Raw genomic sequence first — 18,672 nt, forward strand, 5'->3', positions numbered from 1 at the left:
GGCCTTTCTTTTGACACTGGTCTAGGGTGGCCCTCTGCCTCAGTGGACCTGGCCTGAGCCTGTGGGAACAGCAGTGATGGCCAGGCCCCACCATGCTTGATGTCCCCAGACACATTCGAGGTATTCCCTGAGATAGTTTGGAGCCTTGCTCCTGTGATCCGGGGAAACAGGATGAATAATATGAGCTGACATTACAGACTGCTTGTCCTGTGCCAGACACAACTGTAGGTGCCCAGGCCTGTGGTACCATGTTCAGTTCTCACCCAGAGTCCCCTTGGTCAGTACTTTGCTGTCTGCTATCCTGCCCAGAGCCGCACAACTGGCAGGTGGTGGAGACGGAATTCGAGCCCACAGAACCCTGGCTCCAGGATTTGCCCCCTCCCTTCTTTACCACCTGGCCCTTCCAGAGTTAAGAGGTCACAGCCTCGAAAGCTCAGAAAGAACAATTCCCCCTGGAACCTGTGGGAGAGACACCTTTATTTCATTAGTGTAGAAGATAGGGCCTGGTGAGTGGAGTGTCTCCTTCTTAGAGCACATACAGAAACTTCCTTAGTATTCCCCATCATACTTAGTTCAACATACATTTTCTGAGAGTGCCAGTCTGTTTCCAAGGTCTCTGGGCCACCAGGCAGTGGATCGCTATGGAAAGTTCAATGTCATTAAAGGGAGAATCACAATACAAGGCCATGTGTGCTCCTATGGAGGAATGCTTGCTGTGTGCAGTCAAGGAGGACTTCCCAGGGGAGGGGACATTCAGGTTACATCTGAAAGGGTGCTAAGATTCTTCTGAGTGGACAAAGGTGGATTTTCTTACAACATGGGCAGTCTATTGCTGTATTCTACCAGACTCAAGAGATTCCTGAGGATTCTGAGCTATCGGTCCTGGGCGCTGGTCTGCAGGATTTAAGTAACCATCCGCTTCCCCCTCATGGCTGGCTCTCACTGTGCTGACTTCAGAGGGCCTTCCCTACCCTTCCTTCCTGCCCCACCTAAATGCCTCTGAAATGTTTCCTGCCCGAGGCATCCTTCAGCTTCTAAGGCATCCAGAGATGTCAGTCCGGCCATTTGCGGTGGCTGCTATCTGCACACTGCTACCAGGGGTCCCATGGTCTCAGCCAGCAGTGCCCAGGGAGCTGGCTCAGGCTCTTTGCAGCTGCCCAGCACCCTGATGCACCCCCAGTACCCAGAGTGGGCGTGTGGTAAGGCAGATTGCACCTTGAGAGCGCAGGGAACGCCCCAGAGCACTGGGGGTTCCAGCGGGCTTCCTCCTCCTCTTCTCCTAAGCAAGGAGGAGGTAACAGGGAAGATCAGGGACCAAGCTCCCAGGCCTGGTGTGTATGGTATGCGTGGGAGTGTGTTCCATTTGCGCCTCAGAAAGTCCTCATCTTTTCTACCTTTTGTTGTTGTTTGACTGAAGTGATTCTGAGTTCCTTTCACTGGAAAAGAACAAAGGCAGGTAGGAGTCACATTCCTCACCAGTGGAGCGGCAGAAGCGGGGAGCAGCCTGACAGCATCAGTCCTGCCTGGTTCTCCACCAGGCCCCGTGGCTGGGGAGTGGACTGGCCGTGCGAAGGCAGCGCTATCCAGGGAAGGCGGGGATGGTGGAAAGGGGCTCATTATGACTAACAGAGACACTCCTCTTACCCCGTCACTCAGAAATTCCAAGGGTTTTAGGAGCTCTGTGCCAGGAACTGGGGACAATTACCAAATACATGTTTGCTCTTGTGTCACAATATCACAGGAGATCTTTTCCCAGGGGACAAGGGTACATGGGTCAAGAAGGAATGTGGCTTTTATACATAAACTATCACATCACAGCACCTGGCACTTTGGAGGCCTGCAATACCATTAATAGCTGTTATCATTATTACATATTCAGGGAATGAGTAAGTGATTTGAAGAGTGGAGTATGCAGCAGAGGACACTGGTGGATGATGGAGAAGAGGTAGTGAGGTAGGCAGTCTGTAAGGAGCTCCCAGTGATCTCACCTCCTGGTATTCACATCCTTGGGTAGCCCTTGCCTAGAGTGTTTCACAGTTGATCTCTGCTAACCAGTAGAATACAGCCGTGGAGTGAGCAAAGTTCTGGAGGGGCCCACATGGTAAAGAATGGAGACCTCTGGCCAACAGTCAGCCAGGAACTATTAGAATTTTGTCATCAGCCGTATGAGTAAGCTTGGAAGCAGACCCTCTTCACGTGACTGAATTTGGGGTGGTTTGTTATACAGCAGAAGCTAATCAATAAAGCGTTGAAGGGAACTGTCCAAAGCTGCAGGTAAGCTCTGAAATAAGCAAAAGGGCACTGACAGTAGCCTGGCCTTGTTCATATAGTGGCAGCACAGTTTTAAGAGTAAAAAAGTAGACACTATAAGGTCTCCTGAGGTCCAGGCCAAGACCTTCCATAACCTTGCAACCTCTGCATTCTATCCCCTAAAAGACAAGTCCAGATAAACGGGGTGAAGAAATAGATTCCATCTCTTGATAGAAAGAACTGTGCAGTACTGTGGCCACATTTGTGTTCTCTCCAGCCCATCTGCAGTCTCCTAGTTCAGGCACCTGCGTCTCCCTGCCTGAATGCATTCTTTGGTCCAGAGAACAGGTTCAGCTTTTGTATGAAGCAGACCAGAAGTGCTGCGGAGTTAGTCCCCTCAGGCCAGCCAATGAGAAAGGCAGCTGATGAACAAATCCCCCAGCTTCCAAGCTCTTGATCAGATAATGTGTCTACACAGTCTTTTGGAGGAACCTGGGGAAATTGAACCAAGCTTCCCCACAGTGATCGCCAGCTCATAAGGCACCCTTGTTGGTGTTTCTCCCTTCCCCGTCTCTCGCATCCCCACTGCCTTACTCTGCTGTGTGGATCACCTTCTTTGAGGGATCTTGTACAGCTTGTCCCCAAATCCTATCTATGGGTCTGTTTCTAGGGAAATCTGCAAAGAAGTTGATCACCCCGATTTCATTGGTGAGGCTAATGAGTTGGAATTTACGCTGTAATTGATTGGGTTTCTGGGTGTTTAAGCTGGAGAAATGTGTATTCTAGAAACAAAATTAGTGGCAGTGAAGGAACTAATACCCTGTCCACTGACTTCCAGGCCAGTGCTTTTAAGTCAACTCTACACTGTTTTAGGCTTTGGATGTAGGATTACGCAGATCTTTTTTCCAAAAAAAGTTCATTGATTTTTGAATAGATAATAAATACACGTGAATATAGAAAATAGAAAAGCACGTAAGGTCAGATCTATTTTTATAAGCACTTTCACTGTAAAAGAGCAGCTAAATAGCCATTGTTTCCAGAATGTTTTAAGCCACAGTACAGCTTGATTCCTTGGGCAGTTGCTCCTGGCCTGCCTCTTGCCCTTCCCACCCCTGCAGCTTGACTAAGGCTCTTGCGGCATTCACTCTCTGCAGGCCTCTCTGCTGGAGGTGAAATACTTGACCTCCAGCTAGAAAAAAGTTTTGACACTCTTGGCCCTGGGAAACTTGGTGGTGTTGGCATATGTCATCTTTGCTCCCTGTCGCTACAAATAATTGCAAGTTGACTGAAGGCTACTCAAATGCATTAAGGTTTGTGCCTTGTTCTGACACAAATCTAAAACATGCAGAGTGAAGGCCAAGCCTGAAGCTTTTATCTGTCAGCTGGGGAGAGGAAGAGATAATGATGCCTAACCCCTCAGGTCTTTCCATTTCTCCTGGAGAGGTGCTGTCTGCTCTCAAATGAATTGCCCTGGATCAACCAGAGCATCTGCATTTATTTAAATCAAATCCATAAATAGTTTTCAGGTGTCTGCTATGGGCCAGCCCTGAGGTGTTCAGGTAATTGTGAGCCACCAGCTCAGTCACTCAAGGAGGCAGACTGGTGAGGTGGCAAGTCTGGCAGCTTTTGGAACCAGGTAGGTCTACTGCGAATTCCATCTCTCCCACTGGCCAGCTGAGAGATGTTGGGCAACTTAGTCTATTTCCCCAGGTCATTCACTTCCTTAACTTTAAAATGGCCCCACTTTTTGCACAGGGGTAGGTGAAAATCCCAAAGACAGTGTGTTGTTTCCCTCTTTTTTTTTTTTTTTTGAGGAACTTACAAACTAGCCAGAGAAAGAAGATACACAAGTGGAAAGTAAACATCTCTAAGAGATCAACAGTTCAAAATAAGAAAAAACAAAGAGAAGAAGGTAAAAAAAAAAAAGAAAATAAGAAAAAAGAAAAGATACAGAGAGGAGTGCTGAATTACCAAGGTATTAGTCTGCTAGGGCTACGATATCAAAGTACCTCAGACTGTGTGGCTTAAACAGCAGAAATATATTTTCCTCACAGTTCTGGAGGCTGAAAGTTCAAGATCAAGATGTCAGCAGGGTGGACTTCTCCTGAGGTCTGTCTCCTTGGTTTATAGGTGGCCAGCTTCTCTCTGTGTCTTCATATGAAAAAACACCAGCTATATTAGAGAGGCATTCAGCCATATGACTTATTTTACCTTAATTACTTAAAGACCCTATCTCCAAATGCAGTCACATTCTGAGGTGCTGGAGGTTAGGATTTCAACATATAAATTTTGAGGTGACCCCATTCTGCCCATAACAGGCAACAGTATTTGTTTAGAAGTTGAGCAAGGGAGCATAGCAGAGGGAGAACAAGAAGGCATTCCTGGTTTGTAATTTCATTCAGTCTTAACTCAATATGGAATTGTAATGCCAGGCACATAATTGTTGTTTTGCTCAGTTATTTCTTTTGCAGTCCCATGGACTGTAGCTCACCAGGCTCCTCTGTCCCATGGGATTTCCCAGGTAAGAATACTGGAGTGGGTTGCCATTTCCTCCCTCAGGGAATCTTCCAGACCCAGGGATTTAACTTGCATCTCCTGCATTGCAGGGTAAACTCACTGGATTCTTACCCTCTGTTGCAGGGTAAAGTGGATTCTTTACTACTAAGCCACCAGGGAAGCCCCTGGCGCATAGTAGTGCAATAAACATTTGTTGAACAAGTGTTCAAATAAATGAATCAGTACCCATACAGGTTTTGTTACTGGACTTTATGAGAGACATCCAGAGAAGAGTATATATAGATGACAAACAGGCAGAATGGGTGACTTTCATATTCAAAAAAAGGTTCTTTGAAGAATACATTTTGATCTGTAAAGGCACAAGTTAAAAATGAGTGTGACAGAAGTTTATGAAACTATGAAAGTCAAGGATGAAAGTATTATAATCTTTAAATCTTCACCAAATATTGTGTTGCTATGGGCAGATAGAGGACAACCTTTGAACTCGGTGAAGTTTTAGAACGTATGCCCAGAAAGTGAGAGAGAGAGTGGATTAAAAAGGAAAGAAAGACGATCCTGTTGCTCTTAGACAATTTCTTATTCTTTGAGACACTAGAGACTGAAAATGTAACTAAGGAAAGGAGGGATTCAGTGAGTTCATGGCAGGCTGATCTCAGTGCAAGTTACTTCAGATTCCTTTGGGATTTTTGACTCCCATGCTAGAGACAGACTGCTGGCTGTGTAGATCATGGATCTAGCCAAATGCCACATTTCTATGGTTAACCAGCACCCACTATGCTCCAGGTGGTGTTCTAGGGAGTGAGGACACTGTAGTCAATATGATCATGTGCTAGCTCTCAAGGACCCTCACTCCAGAGAGAAGTGTGAAGAGATAAACTGCAGTTTACTGAGGTAACTTATCTAATAACAGTACAATTTAAGTGCTTTATAACCTCAAAATTCTTGTGACGATAACTAAATGGACAGTCTGCATTAAAGAAACTTGGCAATATTTGATCAATAAATGAACAGATAAAAAAATACCTGGTAGAGCCCGCCCGCCATACCACGCACCCTGGCAGTCAGTGGGTGGGCCGGGAGCCTCGGAGGTCACCGTGGGGAGGCGGGGCGGGGGCAGCATGGCAGCCTCCTTACCGCTCTGTGGAGCCGCCTCCGGCCTCCGGTATTGGAGCCGCCGGCAGCCTCCCGCAGTGGCCAACCTTACAGCAGTGTGTTCTAGGTCAACGGCTTCTAAGACTCCATTTGGATTCATTGGAGTCGGCAACATGGGGAATCCAATGGCAAAAAATCTCATGAAACATGGCTATCCACTTATTATTTATGATGTGTTCCCTGATGCTTGCAAAGAGTTTATAGATGCAGGTGAACAGGTAGTGTCTTCCCCAGCAGATGTAGCTGAAAAAGCTGACAGAATTATTACCATGTTGCCCACCAGCATCAGTGCTATAGAAGCTTATTCTGGAGCAAATGGAATTCTAAAAAAAGTGAAGAAAGGCTCACTATTAATAGATTCCAGTACTATTGATCCTATGGTTTCCAAAGAACTGGCCAAAGAAGTTGAAAAAATGGGAGCAGTTTTCATGGATGCCCCTGTTTCTGGTGGTGTGGGAGCCGCTCAGTCGGGGAACCTCACATTTATGGTAGGAGGAGTCGAAGAAGAATTTGCTGCTGCCCAAGAGTTGCTGGGGTGCATGGGCTCCAATGTGGTGTATTGTGGCGCTGTTGGGACAGGGCAGGCTGCGAAGATCTGCAACAACTTGCTGTTAGCTATTAGTATGATTGGAACTGCTAAAGCTATGAATCCGGGAATCAGGTTAGGGCTTGACCCAAAATTCTTGGCTAAAATCCTAAATATGAGCTCAGGACGATGTTGGTCAAGTGACACTTATAATCCTGTACCTGGGGTGATGGATGGAGTTCCCTCGGCTAATAACTATCAGGGCAGATTCGGAACAACACTCATGGCAAAGGATCTGGAATTAGCACAAGACTCTGCTACCAGCACGAAGAGCCCAATCCTTCTGGGCAGTCAAGCCCATCAGATCTACAGGCTGATGTGCGCGAAAGGCTACTCAAAAAAAGACTTCTCATCCGTGTTCCAGTTTCTACGAGAGGAGGAGACGTTCTGAGTTTGCCCTTTGACTGTGGACACTTTTGGAAACCAGACTCTCTTGGAGCCCCTTATAGCTCACTCCACAAGTAAATGGGCTTAATCAGAGGTCACCTGTCTGCTTTTGATTGTCTGGGTCACAGTAAACCCTGGGATTTTTCACCCATTTTTAACTGCTTATTCTTTTTATCTATTTAGCAAACACATATTACCTGAATTTTTTTTTTTCCTTTTCTGCAAGCCACTGATGGTCTCTGCTAGCTAGCCAACTGACCTTTTTCAAAAGTTTAATTCCTGAGCATCTTCAGCTGAAACGTTGCCTGCTTCAATCAGAATGTTATTTACTCCACTTTTCACTTTCACACTTTCACAAATAAGACCAGTTTTTTTCAACAGGATAAAACCTATCCTCAAGAAAGGAAAAGAAATTGGTATGAGGAAACAAGTTAGGGAAAGGAGAAGTATAGTGAATTACTATGTGTCCCTGTGTCCCTCAGGAAGTTTGTCCTGTTAACCCAGTGGTGGTGGTCTTGCATTCTGAGGTTATGGTTTATTTTCCAAGAGTTGATAAAGCAAGATAACACCTTGCTGCATGTTATGTAAATTGGACCCTGTTATAGTATCTTGGTGTGTCCCTCTTGTAACAACTCCCAGTACTCAGCAGACTTTTTTTTTAAATATATTTTTGCTTCCTTGTACTTTCTTACTACGTATTTTTTTACTTCAGAAGAATGACTTCTTTAGAAGTGTTTCAGAGCCAATGATATGTGCTTTAGATAATTATTACATTATCCTAAATATAACCATATTATTTTGAATTCAAATAAATTTCTATGCTGATAAAAAAAAAAATACCTGGTAAAAGATACTAAGAGCATGGACTAAACACCATATCCTTTGGGTTACTAGCAAGAAACCTAACCTATTTACTTCTAAAATTAAAAAGTTGAATCTATAAAAGTTATTTTTCTTTCTCATTTTTTAAACTCTGCCTTCCCTACCTGCACTTTAGAACTTGCTATGAACTCAGACAATATTTGTGGGTGGTAGATGAAAAGTTGGGTGAATAAATGGGTTAAAGAATGACTGTTTTGCTTCCAGAACTGAGCAGATTTTTCTAATAGAAATTGGTTCATCTTTAAAGTCTCACTATAGTGTTAGTCTGGAGAAGGCAATGGCAACCCACTCCAGTCCTCTTGCCTGGAAAATCCCATGGATGGAGGAGCTTGGTAGGCTGCAGTCCATGGGGTCGCTAGGAGTCAGACACGACTGAACGACTTCACTTTCCCTTTTCACTTTCATGCACTGGAGAAGGAAATGGCAACCCACTCCAGTGTTCTTGCCTGGAGAATCCCAGGGACGGCGGAGCCCGGTGGGCTGCCGTCTGTGGGGTCGCAGAGAGTCGGACACGACTGAAGCGACTTGGCGGCAGCAGCAGAGTGTTAGTCGCTCAGCCGTGTCCGACTCTTTGTGACTCCATGAACTGTAGCCCACCAGGCTTCTCTGCCCGTGAAATTCTCCAGGCAATAATACTGGAGCGGGTTGCCATGCCCTTCTAAACCATTTTGGAAGTCTCTTTGGGTAGAAGTCCTGGAAGCTGTCTTGATTTTAAAAAAAAAAAAAAAAATAGCACTTCAGTTTCTGTGTGCAGATTTTAAAATCTGCATTCAATTATATAGATTGGGAGGCTCTATAGAATTGCAAACAGCATGCCAAAAATTATGTTGACTGAATGTTGAGTTCCCTAGCACACACTGAAGGACACTTCACGGCAGTGATTGCTCACTGTTTCTCTACACTGGGATGAGTTCATTTCAGTCTGAGTGTTGCAGAGGAAGTCTGTCTCGCTGAAGAGCCTCAAAATAGTTCCTAGGCCCAAACATTCTTGCTGACCTGAACCAGGAATCTGGACATCATTAAATGAGTTTTCCGTATGTGAATTTAGTCTTAGCTCAATATCCAAGAGAAAATAGTCCTGTGGCTTCATCAGAAGTCCTCTCTCCCCATCCTTTCCCCACTCTGACTCCTCGTCCTCCCTTCCCCAAGATGAGACCCTAGAGTTGGCGTATACAGTCATTAGCCACCTGTGACTATTTTAAGTTAACTTGATTACAATTAAATAAAATTCAAAATGCAATTTCTCAGTTATACTAGGTACATATCAAAAATTCTGAAAAGCCACGTGTCTAGAGGTTACTATAATAGACAATGTGGAGAACATCTTCATCACTGTAGAAAGTTCTGTCGAACTGCACTTCCCTAGGGAAAAGGAGAATGAAGAGTTGAGGAGGAAAGTGGTAAATTTTTGTGTGTGGCTATTTTCTTTTTTTAAAAAATTAATTTATTATTGGTGGTGTTGTTTGTGCTGGTTCTTCATTGCTGTGAGCAGGCTTTTTCTAGTTGTGGAGAGCAGGGGCCACTCTCTAGTTGCAGTGTGTGGATTTCTCATTGCAGTGGCTTCTCTTGTTGCAAAGCATAGGCTCTAGACTGGGGGCTCAGTAGTTATGGCATTGACAGGCTTGCTTCACAGTATGTGGAATCTTCCCGGACCAGGGATTGAAACTGTGTACCCTGAATTGGTAGGCAAATTCTTATCCACTGTACCACCAGGGAAATCCAGGAAGGTGGTAATTTTTCACAAAACACCAATAACACACAGACCAGCCACATAGGAGAAGAAACATTCTAGCAGGACACTGCCACAGGACGCACAGCTAGGCAACAAGAAGATAGAGGGTCTAAGGTTGGGGAAGAGGGTAAAGGCTTTGGGATCAGAACTCAGGTTTCATCCTGGTTCTACCACCCACCACTTGAGTGGTGGAGCAAGTTATGTGAACTGTCTGGGCCTCAGTCTCTTCATCAGGGAAATAGTAGTAATAGTTCTTATGCCATAGGGTTGGTGTAAAAAATCCTGAGGCAGTTAGAAAAAGTACATAGCATATGGCCTGACAGATGGAAAAAGCTCAAAAAAAAGATAGGTTGGGGGTTAGAGGAGGCACAGGGGGAATGAAGGAGATGTAAAGAAGAAAAGGGAAGGATGTAGAGATAAGGCAGCCAACCTGGAAAGCAGAATTGTCTAGAAGATTACAAAGTAGACCTAAGCAGCACATGGCTGGAGGGCAAATGAGAAGGCAGCTGAGCCTCCAGACACCTGAGAGGCACAGAGGAAGATCCCCTGGGTCTCAGAATTAGAGAGCTGAGCCAGGCAGTGGCAAAACTCACCTCCAACTGGTGGTCTTCCTGCCCATCTGTAGCAGCAGGAATTGCACTACTACTTGGAGTTTAACTGTACTCATGTTGATGCCACTAATTATGTGCAAGAGATGCAGAGATGTAGCTTTCCTGGGACAGGGTGGGTGAGCCAGGGCTGGGACTGGCATGGCCAGATGTCAAGGTGATGCAGGGCATTAGGGTAAAGGGAAGGGGATGACATTTATTCAGTGCCTGCCGCCATGTTCAACACTTGTGTATCCAATTGCACTTGAACCCTATGGCAATTCTGAAATGTTGTTATTTAGTGGCTAAGTCATGTCTGACTCTTTTGTGACCCCTGTAACCCTCCAGTCTCCTCTGTCCATGGGATTCTCACACTGGAGTGGGTTGGCATTTCCTTCTCCAGGGGATCTTCCTGACCCAGGGATTGCACTGGTGTTTCCTGCTTGGCAGGCAGATTCTTTACCACTGAGCCACCCAGGGAAGCCCCCAGTTCTGAGATAGGCACCCCCATTTTGTGGAAAAAGAAAATGGGGCTCAGTTGGGTAAAGGAAAACTTGCCTGGGGTCACACAGTGGGTGCTAGTTCTGGTGTACCATGGAAAAGTGTTTACAAAAATGGCGGCGTTCTCCACTTCCCATCATCCAAGCCCCTTTACAGTGTGACTTTTTGTCTCTTCCCTTAAGAGGTTGTGTCTATTTCTCCATCTCTGGATCTACCCTGGACTTGTGACTTTCCTTGACCAATATAAAGTGGTGGGAGTGACACTGTACCTTTTCCAAATCTTTCAAGAGGCCTTGTGTTCTTGAAACCCTAGAGCTACCATGGAAACACACCCACCTAGCCTGCTGAATAATAAGAAACACAGGCCCATTCACTTTCATTGTCCCAGCCAATGACCTGTCACCTGCCTTCACTAGAAGGGAGGCTATTTCAGGTCCATCAAGCCCAGCTAACCCAACTAATAGCTGATGCCAGATGCATGAACAAGCCCAGCTAGGTCAGCAGAGCCTGGTCCAGGTCAGCAGAACTCTGATGAGCCATAGACACTTTAGAAATAATAAATGAACACTTTTAAAAGCCACTAAGTTTTCAGTTGGTTTGTTCTATAGCAAAGGCTGGTTGATACATGAGCAAAATAGATACATGTTCTCAAAAAGCTTATGGTCCAATGGACTGTAAACTTTAATCACAAAACCCTACAAATACATATCAAGGGACAGAAAGTGATCATTTAGCTAGCCTCCCACGAAGATCCCCAGTGACTCCCATGTCCTGGTTTTCAGACCATATGTGGTCTCCTCCTGTACTGTGCCAGGGTTGGTCTGCTCAACCAATAGGATATAGCAGAAAACATGATCTGTCCCTTCTAAGATTAGGCTACAAAAGACTACAGCTACTGTTCTGGGCCCCTTCTCTCTTTCTGATCATTAATTTTTGGGAAAAGCAGACTTTCACATGCTAAGGACACTCAGGCAGCCCATGGAGAGGCCATGCAGCAAGGAACTCAGGTCACCAACAGCCCGAGAGGCACTAAGGTCTCCCAAGTGCAAAGTAAAAAAGCTGGGGAGGGACCCTCCAGCTCCAGAGACTGGGCCCCAGGCTCACCCCGTAGATGGAACCTCTTGAGAGATCCTTGACCTGGAACCATCTAGCTAAGCTGCTCTCAGACTCCTGAAACATAGAAACTGTGAGATAAAAGGCGTCTGCTGTTTTAAGCTGGTAGGTTTGTGGGTAATTTGTTACGCAGCCACAGATAACTAACAAAAGGAGTTAACTAGACAAAGCAAGAGGAAGAGGTGGAATGTTCCAAGCAGAGGGAATAGCGAGACTGAAGGTCCTAAGATAGGAGGGTATCTAGCAAATTTGAGAAACTGAAGGAAGACCAATGTGCTAGGAGTTCAAACAGCAAACGTGACACTATATGAGACTGAAAGATCAGTGGCGACCAGAGCTGTCAGGGGTGGCCTTGGGCATCTTACTAAGAAGTGTTCTTCAGGAGCAACAAGAAACTGGATGGTTAGGGGACCAACCCTGGGGACCCAGGAAGTCAAGGTTCTAAGACAAATGAGATAAAGAGAATAGCAACACAGCTGTGAGGAGTCCTGTCCTCATTTGCCCTTAATTATGAATTGTAACCATGAGAGTTAGGGAAAACCCTTGAGAAGCCAAGTTAGCCATCCTTGACAGGGACTGCACCTCATCTCCTTGTGATGCTCATCCAGGTACCCTGGGGGTCAGTGATGTGGTGGGGCTGATGGTGGGCAGCAGAGGAGGATGGGAGAAAAGAAAGAGTGTGAAAAAGAAAAGGGGCAGAAAGGAGGAGGAGCCAGCGAGGAAACGGGAAATGGCTGAAGAGAGGGAAGGGCAGTGTCCAGAGACAGGCAAGGATGGAGAAGAAAAGAGGGAGGAGACACCACAGAGAAGCCTCGTGTTAAAGGGTTAGTCGCTCAGTCGTGTCCGACTCTGCAACCCCATAGACTGTAGCCCACCAGGCTCCTCTGTTCATGGGATTCTCCAGGCAAGAATACTGGAGTGGGTAGCCATTCCCTTCTCTAGGGGATCTCCCTGATCCACGGATTAAACCCAGGTCTCTCACATTTTGGGCAGATTCTTTACCATCTGAGCCACCGGAGAAGCCTAGGGAGTCTGCAAAACGGTCGCATAAAGAGAGTTAGAAGCATAAAGGGGGAGCAGGAGGCTCTTAGAGACACGTAGGTATTCAGAAACCTGAAAAAAACAGGCATGAGACTGTGTGTGTTAAGGATTCAAGGAGTGGAATGGCCACTTCAGTGGAAGATAAGCAGATGGACAGTAGAGGGAGGTGAGTGGAATCAGGGGCAGCAGCTAACGCCGAGCTGGAACACAGTCAGGGTTCAGGGATCTGAGCTCATGGCCATCACTCGGGGCTACACCTTGGGGACTTGCTCTCAGCTGTAGCAGCCATCCATTAGGGAAGAGTGATGATTTACAGCCGAGGGGTGGGGGCAGGGCTTGGTGGGCTCTTCAGATTCTGCAATCAGCCCTGCCAAGATAAGGTCCCTCCAAATGAGTGACTTGGGGTTTTAGTTCTCCCCACGCAGAAATCCCCTTCAAAGGGCAACGGAAGAGGCGACAAAAACCAGAGCCTTGAGGAGAAAGCTGCTCCCGGCACAGCATGGCTGTGCCTGCCTGGCTTCCCAGACGGTCCCTGCAGTAGGCGCAATGACACACGAGGAAAGGGGCCATCTCTTGGCCAGCCTCTCTTGGTTTTCAACCTCTAGCTCTTCTACACCCTGTCCCACCAGCAGTGGATCTGTACTGTTTTGAAAATAGTGACTCTCCTGGAATCTTATTTCATGCCCTTGTAGATTTGGTCAAGCCAGTCTAACCTTTTTTTTCATCAGTGAAAAGAAATCTAAAGATACACGTGTTCCCCAAAACAGCTTTGAAGAAGGAAAGCAAAGAAAACACAGCACTGAGCAGATCTATTTATTTTGTGACTTAATTCTGAAAAGGTCATGTCTTTTTTCTCATTTTAAAAAGTATGTATTTGAGATAGAGATGTGAAAGAATTATATGCTGTTTAATCAAAGAAATAAATTCTACCAAGATAATGGTATAGGAGCAAAACTCCAGTCCTTACAGAGAAGGGTTACGTTAACCAGGTAAAGGATTTTTTTCCACCAATCTAAAATTGTAAACGATACATAGAATTTTTTAAAAAATACAACTGCTTTTTCATTGAAGTTGCCTTCTTCTCCCTCTTTCCATCTCTAGTCCAGGAGGTTCTCCCCTCCCTCTTCCTTGCTGTTCTGGGGGGAGGGTTGCCCGCTGAGCCCGCACCACGGCCAGCCCTCATCCAACACCAGGGGTTGGAGACATCCGTGTACAGGGTCCCCACAGAGGGAGTGGGCTCTGGGCTCTGGGCGCCTCTGCAAACACCTGCGCAGACACAACCGCGCTCCACTGAAGCGCAAGGGACCCGTTATAAGACAAAGCGTGTGTCACTGCACTGGTGCTGGCTCAAAACCACTTTCCGGTTAGGCAGATTCATTAGCCTCTGTTTCCCTTGAGTGTGCTTTGAACAGACCACAGACTGGGAGGATCAGAAAGAAGGGGAAAGAGAGGCGGCTGTAAATCAGCATGGCCTCTCCAGCTCTCCGGGTCAGAAAGCAGGTCCTGCTGAAAGGACAAGGGAAACAGCCTCATCTTGGGGAAGGCCTGGTGTTACCTCATGTGCCTCCCAGTCGGGGGCCCTCAGGAAGCCTGTGACAGCCCTCATCCCTTCCTTCTCCCTGGCTTTGAACCAGCTGCTCTTGGAAGGAAAAAGCTCTGACTTCATGCGGGCTCCCCAGCCTCCCTTTTCTTTAAACACAAGGAGGACTTTTTCTCAGGTGATTGTGTCTCTCCTCCTAGTGATTCTTTTCCTTTCCTTCTTCAAATATGCAATCAGTTCTCCTGACCCCTGTTTTAATAAGCTTAAAAGCTGATCCCCCACAACCATCAACAGAGAACATCTATTTGGGTGTTGTAATCACTGCCAGCTCTCACTGAAAAACAGAACAGCCTGCCAACCTCTCCTGCCTGTGCTCTGGGCACAGCCCTGGGAGGAGCCAGTACAGACCCGGGACCCCATGCTTTCTTGGAAAGAAGTAATTCCAGCTAGTTCAGGTGTTTAAGGGATTACTGCAATGATCTTTCTCGTGTGGATTTCAACATGGTCTGTGAATAAAGCAAGTTACACAAGGGACTTTATGGTGGTGACATTGCAAAGATAGAAGGGGGAACTGAAACAAGTTTCTTTTTTAAAAAAGATAAACTTTTTATTTTGTATTAGGGTATAGTCAATTAACAGGCTTCCCAGATGGCTAGTGGTAAAGAACCCACCTGCCAATGCAGGAGATGTAAGAGACCCAAGTTCGATCCCTGAGTCAGGAAGATTTCCTGGAGGAGGGCATGGCAATGCACTCCAGTATTCTTGCCTGGAGAACCCCATAAACAGAGGAGCCTGGAGGGTAACAGTCCACAGGGTTACAGAGAGTCAGACACAACTGAAGTGACTGAGCATGCACACATAGTTGATTAAAATGTCAGGTGAATAGCAAAGGAACTCAGCCATACATACACATGTGTCCATTCTCTCCTAAATGCCCCTTCCATCCAGGCATAATATTGAGTAGAGTTCCATGTGCCGTAGTGTAAGTCCTTGTTGCTTATCCATTTTAAATATAGCAGTGGGTACATGTCCATTCCAAACTCCCTAACTATCCCTCCCCTTGCCTCATCCTTCCTCCTGGCAACCATAAGTTCATTCTCTAAGTCTGTGTGAGTTTTGAAACAGGTTTCTGTCTGTCAGAAGTTTCATTTAGCCAGCATGATTTCAGAAACTAGCATTTTGCTTTTTTCACAGTTCTTGACATCTCCTGAGAGTAATCAGATGCTAGGTAGAAAATTTACGAGCTAGAAATATGAAAATGAAAGAGATCATGACAGCTTGCCCAGGACCCACTGTTGGCTGGATTCGGGCAAGGGATGTGTAAAACTGCGAGTGTTCCTGGGAGGACTGTGTACAGCCAGGTCTTGGAAGTGACGATAAGATGGTCTTTGGGTTCATCCTACTGCCTGTTCTTTGACACACAGAGGGTTCATTTTCACATTAGTCCCATCCATCAGAGCCCAAATCCAGCTTGTCTGGGGATTTTCATTGTTTTGAAAGCCCCTAGAGCAGGGTGAGAAGTGGCTTGGGGACAGAGCTGAGAAGGCGGCTCATTGCCGAAGGTCACGGTTCAGGGAGTAGTTCTTATTCTTTTCTCCTTGCAAGTTCTACACAAGTGAGCAGTAAAAAGAGATGCTTATCTGCTTCCTTTATTTTAGCAGGCCCCGAAGCTGAAGTTCCGTTTCCTTCTTGAAACCTCTGACTCAATGGCTGGAGGAATGCTCCCCCACCCCACCCTATCCTGTCTACTCATGCAATTCTCCCTTCTCGCACCACCTTGCAAAGTATGCTCAATTCACTGTGTCTACATACTGCAATTTCCTTCTTTGTTTATGTTATTTATATGTGTTGGTCACCTGTTGCGTAGGTAAGATTTAAATCTGGCTGTGTTGGTACGGTCAGTTTTTATTATTATTATTCTAGAAGGAAAATAGTATTTATAGCCATGTATAAGTGTAAGATGTTATTATTTTTTCCTTTTTGATGGTAACACTTTGCTAATCATTAAAGCATGTGGTAGTGGTCACGTGTCAGCCTCAGCTTTGAGTGATCTGGGCTTGGGAACTGTTAGAATCACTATTAGTACCATGATCATCATTTTAAAGCATGATCACTTATTCTGGATTATGTACATCTACTATGTTTGAAAAAGTGTTGTTGTAACTACTGAATAATTTTTATTGTTTTCTAATTATTTTTATTACTAAAATAACACACAGAACACTCATATTTTAAGATAGAAAAACACCCTTTTAGTATATGTATGTTCACTATATCTTTCACCATATATAGATTTATTTTCTTCTCAAAAATAATGGTATACTGTGGTTTTTTTTAGTGTCTGTCATTTCACATGGTAATAGATCATGAATATAGTTCCATATCACAGTTCTTTTATAATAGAGATTTAGAATACTGTGTGGTATTCCATTATATTGACTTTGTATAACCAATCCCCTGTTATTGAAATTTACTTTTTAAACACCTATTTAAGTACTTACTACGTGTCAGTCACAGCCTATCTCCGTTTTACAGATGAAGAACCTGAGATTAAGTAATTTGTCCCCAAGTAAGTGATGGAGCCAGTTTCAAACTCGGTTTAGCTCCTAATCACATTTTACTGGCCTCCCTCTACTACTACTGAAAGGTCAAGACCTTCTTTACCTGGCAGAAAGGCTCAATCTACATAAAGTGGTTCTGGCACAAAAAAAAAAAAAGGAACTGCTGTCTTGTGGGTCACTGTTACTTAGAATGATATCATCAGCTGTTGAGACCACATGCAAAGAGGCATTGGGGTGGCATGAGCCCTGTGAGCCCCGCAGCCCGGAGAGGCGACCTCAGGAGAGACCGCAGACCTGGGTCCAACCAGCTTGCTACCTGCGTCAGTCACCCTCCGGCAGAACACAGAAAGCGGCCTGGCCTCGCCTGCGCCACGCGAACTTCCTCACACCAGACTGAGAAGGCTGTAGGAGCAGCTCCTAACCAAACCCAGCCAGGGAGAAGGGCACAGGCAAGGTAGGAAGGGGCCCAATGGCTGCCACTCTGCCCCCGGAGCACCAGCAGCAATGAGCCAGCAGGACTGCGGCCTGGGCTACACGGAGGTATCAATCCAGCCTAGGAAGCGGCCTCTGGGGCAGCATCTGGAGCTTAGGAGAATCTCCTACCTCACCCACAGAGGCTCCGGGGCAGTTGTTTCCTGGGTGCTTCTGGATCGTTACTCGTCATCACCTTGAGACCGGGCTTTGGGCTTTGGCCACCTTTTTCCCTACCCTCTAATCATCTGATGTCATAGCCAGCAAGGATAGTTGTTCTGTTTTACTTCTTTAATTCTACTTGTTTCATTCTACAACAGCACTATGAGATAGAACAATAGTTAGCAATAATTATCCTCATTTTAGGGATGAAGAAAGGGAGCTGCTGAGAGCTTAGCTAGCCTGACACAGGAGAAAGGGTCTTAGATATGGAGAATCACAGGGCTGTGACCTAGACCTAAACCTGTGCCCCAAAGGGGCCACCACACCCTGGGCCTCAGGAGGCAACTGTGGCTGGAAGGGAAATACAAGTTGACCCCTCTTGCTCCCCTTAATCCCATCCCTTCTGAGAAGAGAAAGAGGAAGCAATAGGGGGGTTTCCCTGATAGTCCAGTGGTTAAGACTTCACCTTCCAATGCAGGGGGTGTGGGTTCTATCCCTGGTTGAGGAACTAAGATCCACATGCCACGGGGGCCAAAAAATCAAAAGGTAAAACAGAAGCAATATTGTAACAAATACAGTAAAGACTTCATAAGGTCATCTGTCACACACGAACCCCACACCTTGGGTTCCCACCCAAGGCATGATTCCACCTTCTTCTCCTATCTGTAGCAGCAACCCTGGTGGAGCCAGGACCAACTTCCCTGTTTAGGAAGATGGTTGGCTTAATTGACAACAATCTAAAGAATATGGGAAAGAATCTTTAACTGGAATTAGGGAAGACTGGCAAAAACTGGTTTTCCTACTGCTAAATGATTATTGGGGTGTGTCTAATGTGTTCTGAGTTTTTTTAAATGAAGCATTATGCCCAAGTCCTTGAAGATAAATGCCCCCCCCCCCACCAAAAAAAGTGCAGTGTTCACTAGGCTTTAAAAGATAGAAAGAATTGCTGCCATCCTAGTTGGAAACACAGTGATGGTATCTCTGGATTAATGCAGTAAACCCCTCTGCAGTCTATTCTCTTTGCTATGAGCAGACCAAGCGCTCAAAAAAGCAATAAATCAGGTCACTGTCCTGCCTAAGAACTTGCGATGACTTCCCATGACCCCCAAGTAGGGTCCCAACCCCTCACAGGGAGTTCCTAACCAGCCCAAGTCTCTGTGGAGAGGCTGAGCGCCCCACGGCCATGCTGC

The 18,672-nt window shown here is 45.8% G+C and overlaps 2 protein-coding genes across 3 annotated transcripts in view; both read left to right on the forward strand.

Moving 5' to 3' along the window:
* BCAR3 (BCAR3 adaptor protein, NSP family member) overlaps positions 1-18,672 on the forward strand; it is a 218,956-nt gene that overhangs the window by 52,926 nt on the left and 147,358 nt on the right. Inside the window, exon 1 of one of the 2 annotated variants that reach the window (XM_043876124.1) lies at positions 17,286-17,303. The exons of the other annotated variant lie outside the window; for it this stretch is intronic. The gene's annotated coding sequence lies outside the window, so the exon portion shown is untranslated. Of the gene's footprint in view, positions 1-17,285; positions 17,304-18,672 lie in introns of those variants that run through there. 2 annotated transcript variants of the gene reach the window in all.
* LOC122676646 (3-hydroxyisobutyrate dehydrogenase, mitochondrial-like) lies at positions 5,857-7,301 on the forward strand. Its single transcript, XM_043876127.1, has one exon. The coding sequence runs from the start codon at positions 5,886-5,888 to the stop codon at positions 6,894-6,896; it is 1,011 nt and encodes a 336-aa protein (XP_043732062.1). The 5' UTR covers positions 5,857-5,885; the 3' UTR covers positions 6,897-7,301.

This window comes from Cervus elaphus, chromosome 20 (genome assembly GCF_910594005.1).
Source record: "Cervus elaphus chromosome 20, mCerEla1.1, whole genome shotgun sequence".
NCBI classification, from domain to species: Eukaryota; Metazoa; Chordata; class Mammalia; order Artiodactyla; family Cervidae; genus Cervus; species Cervus elaphus.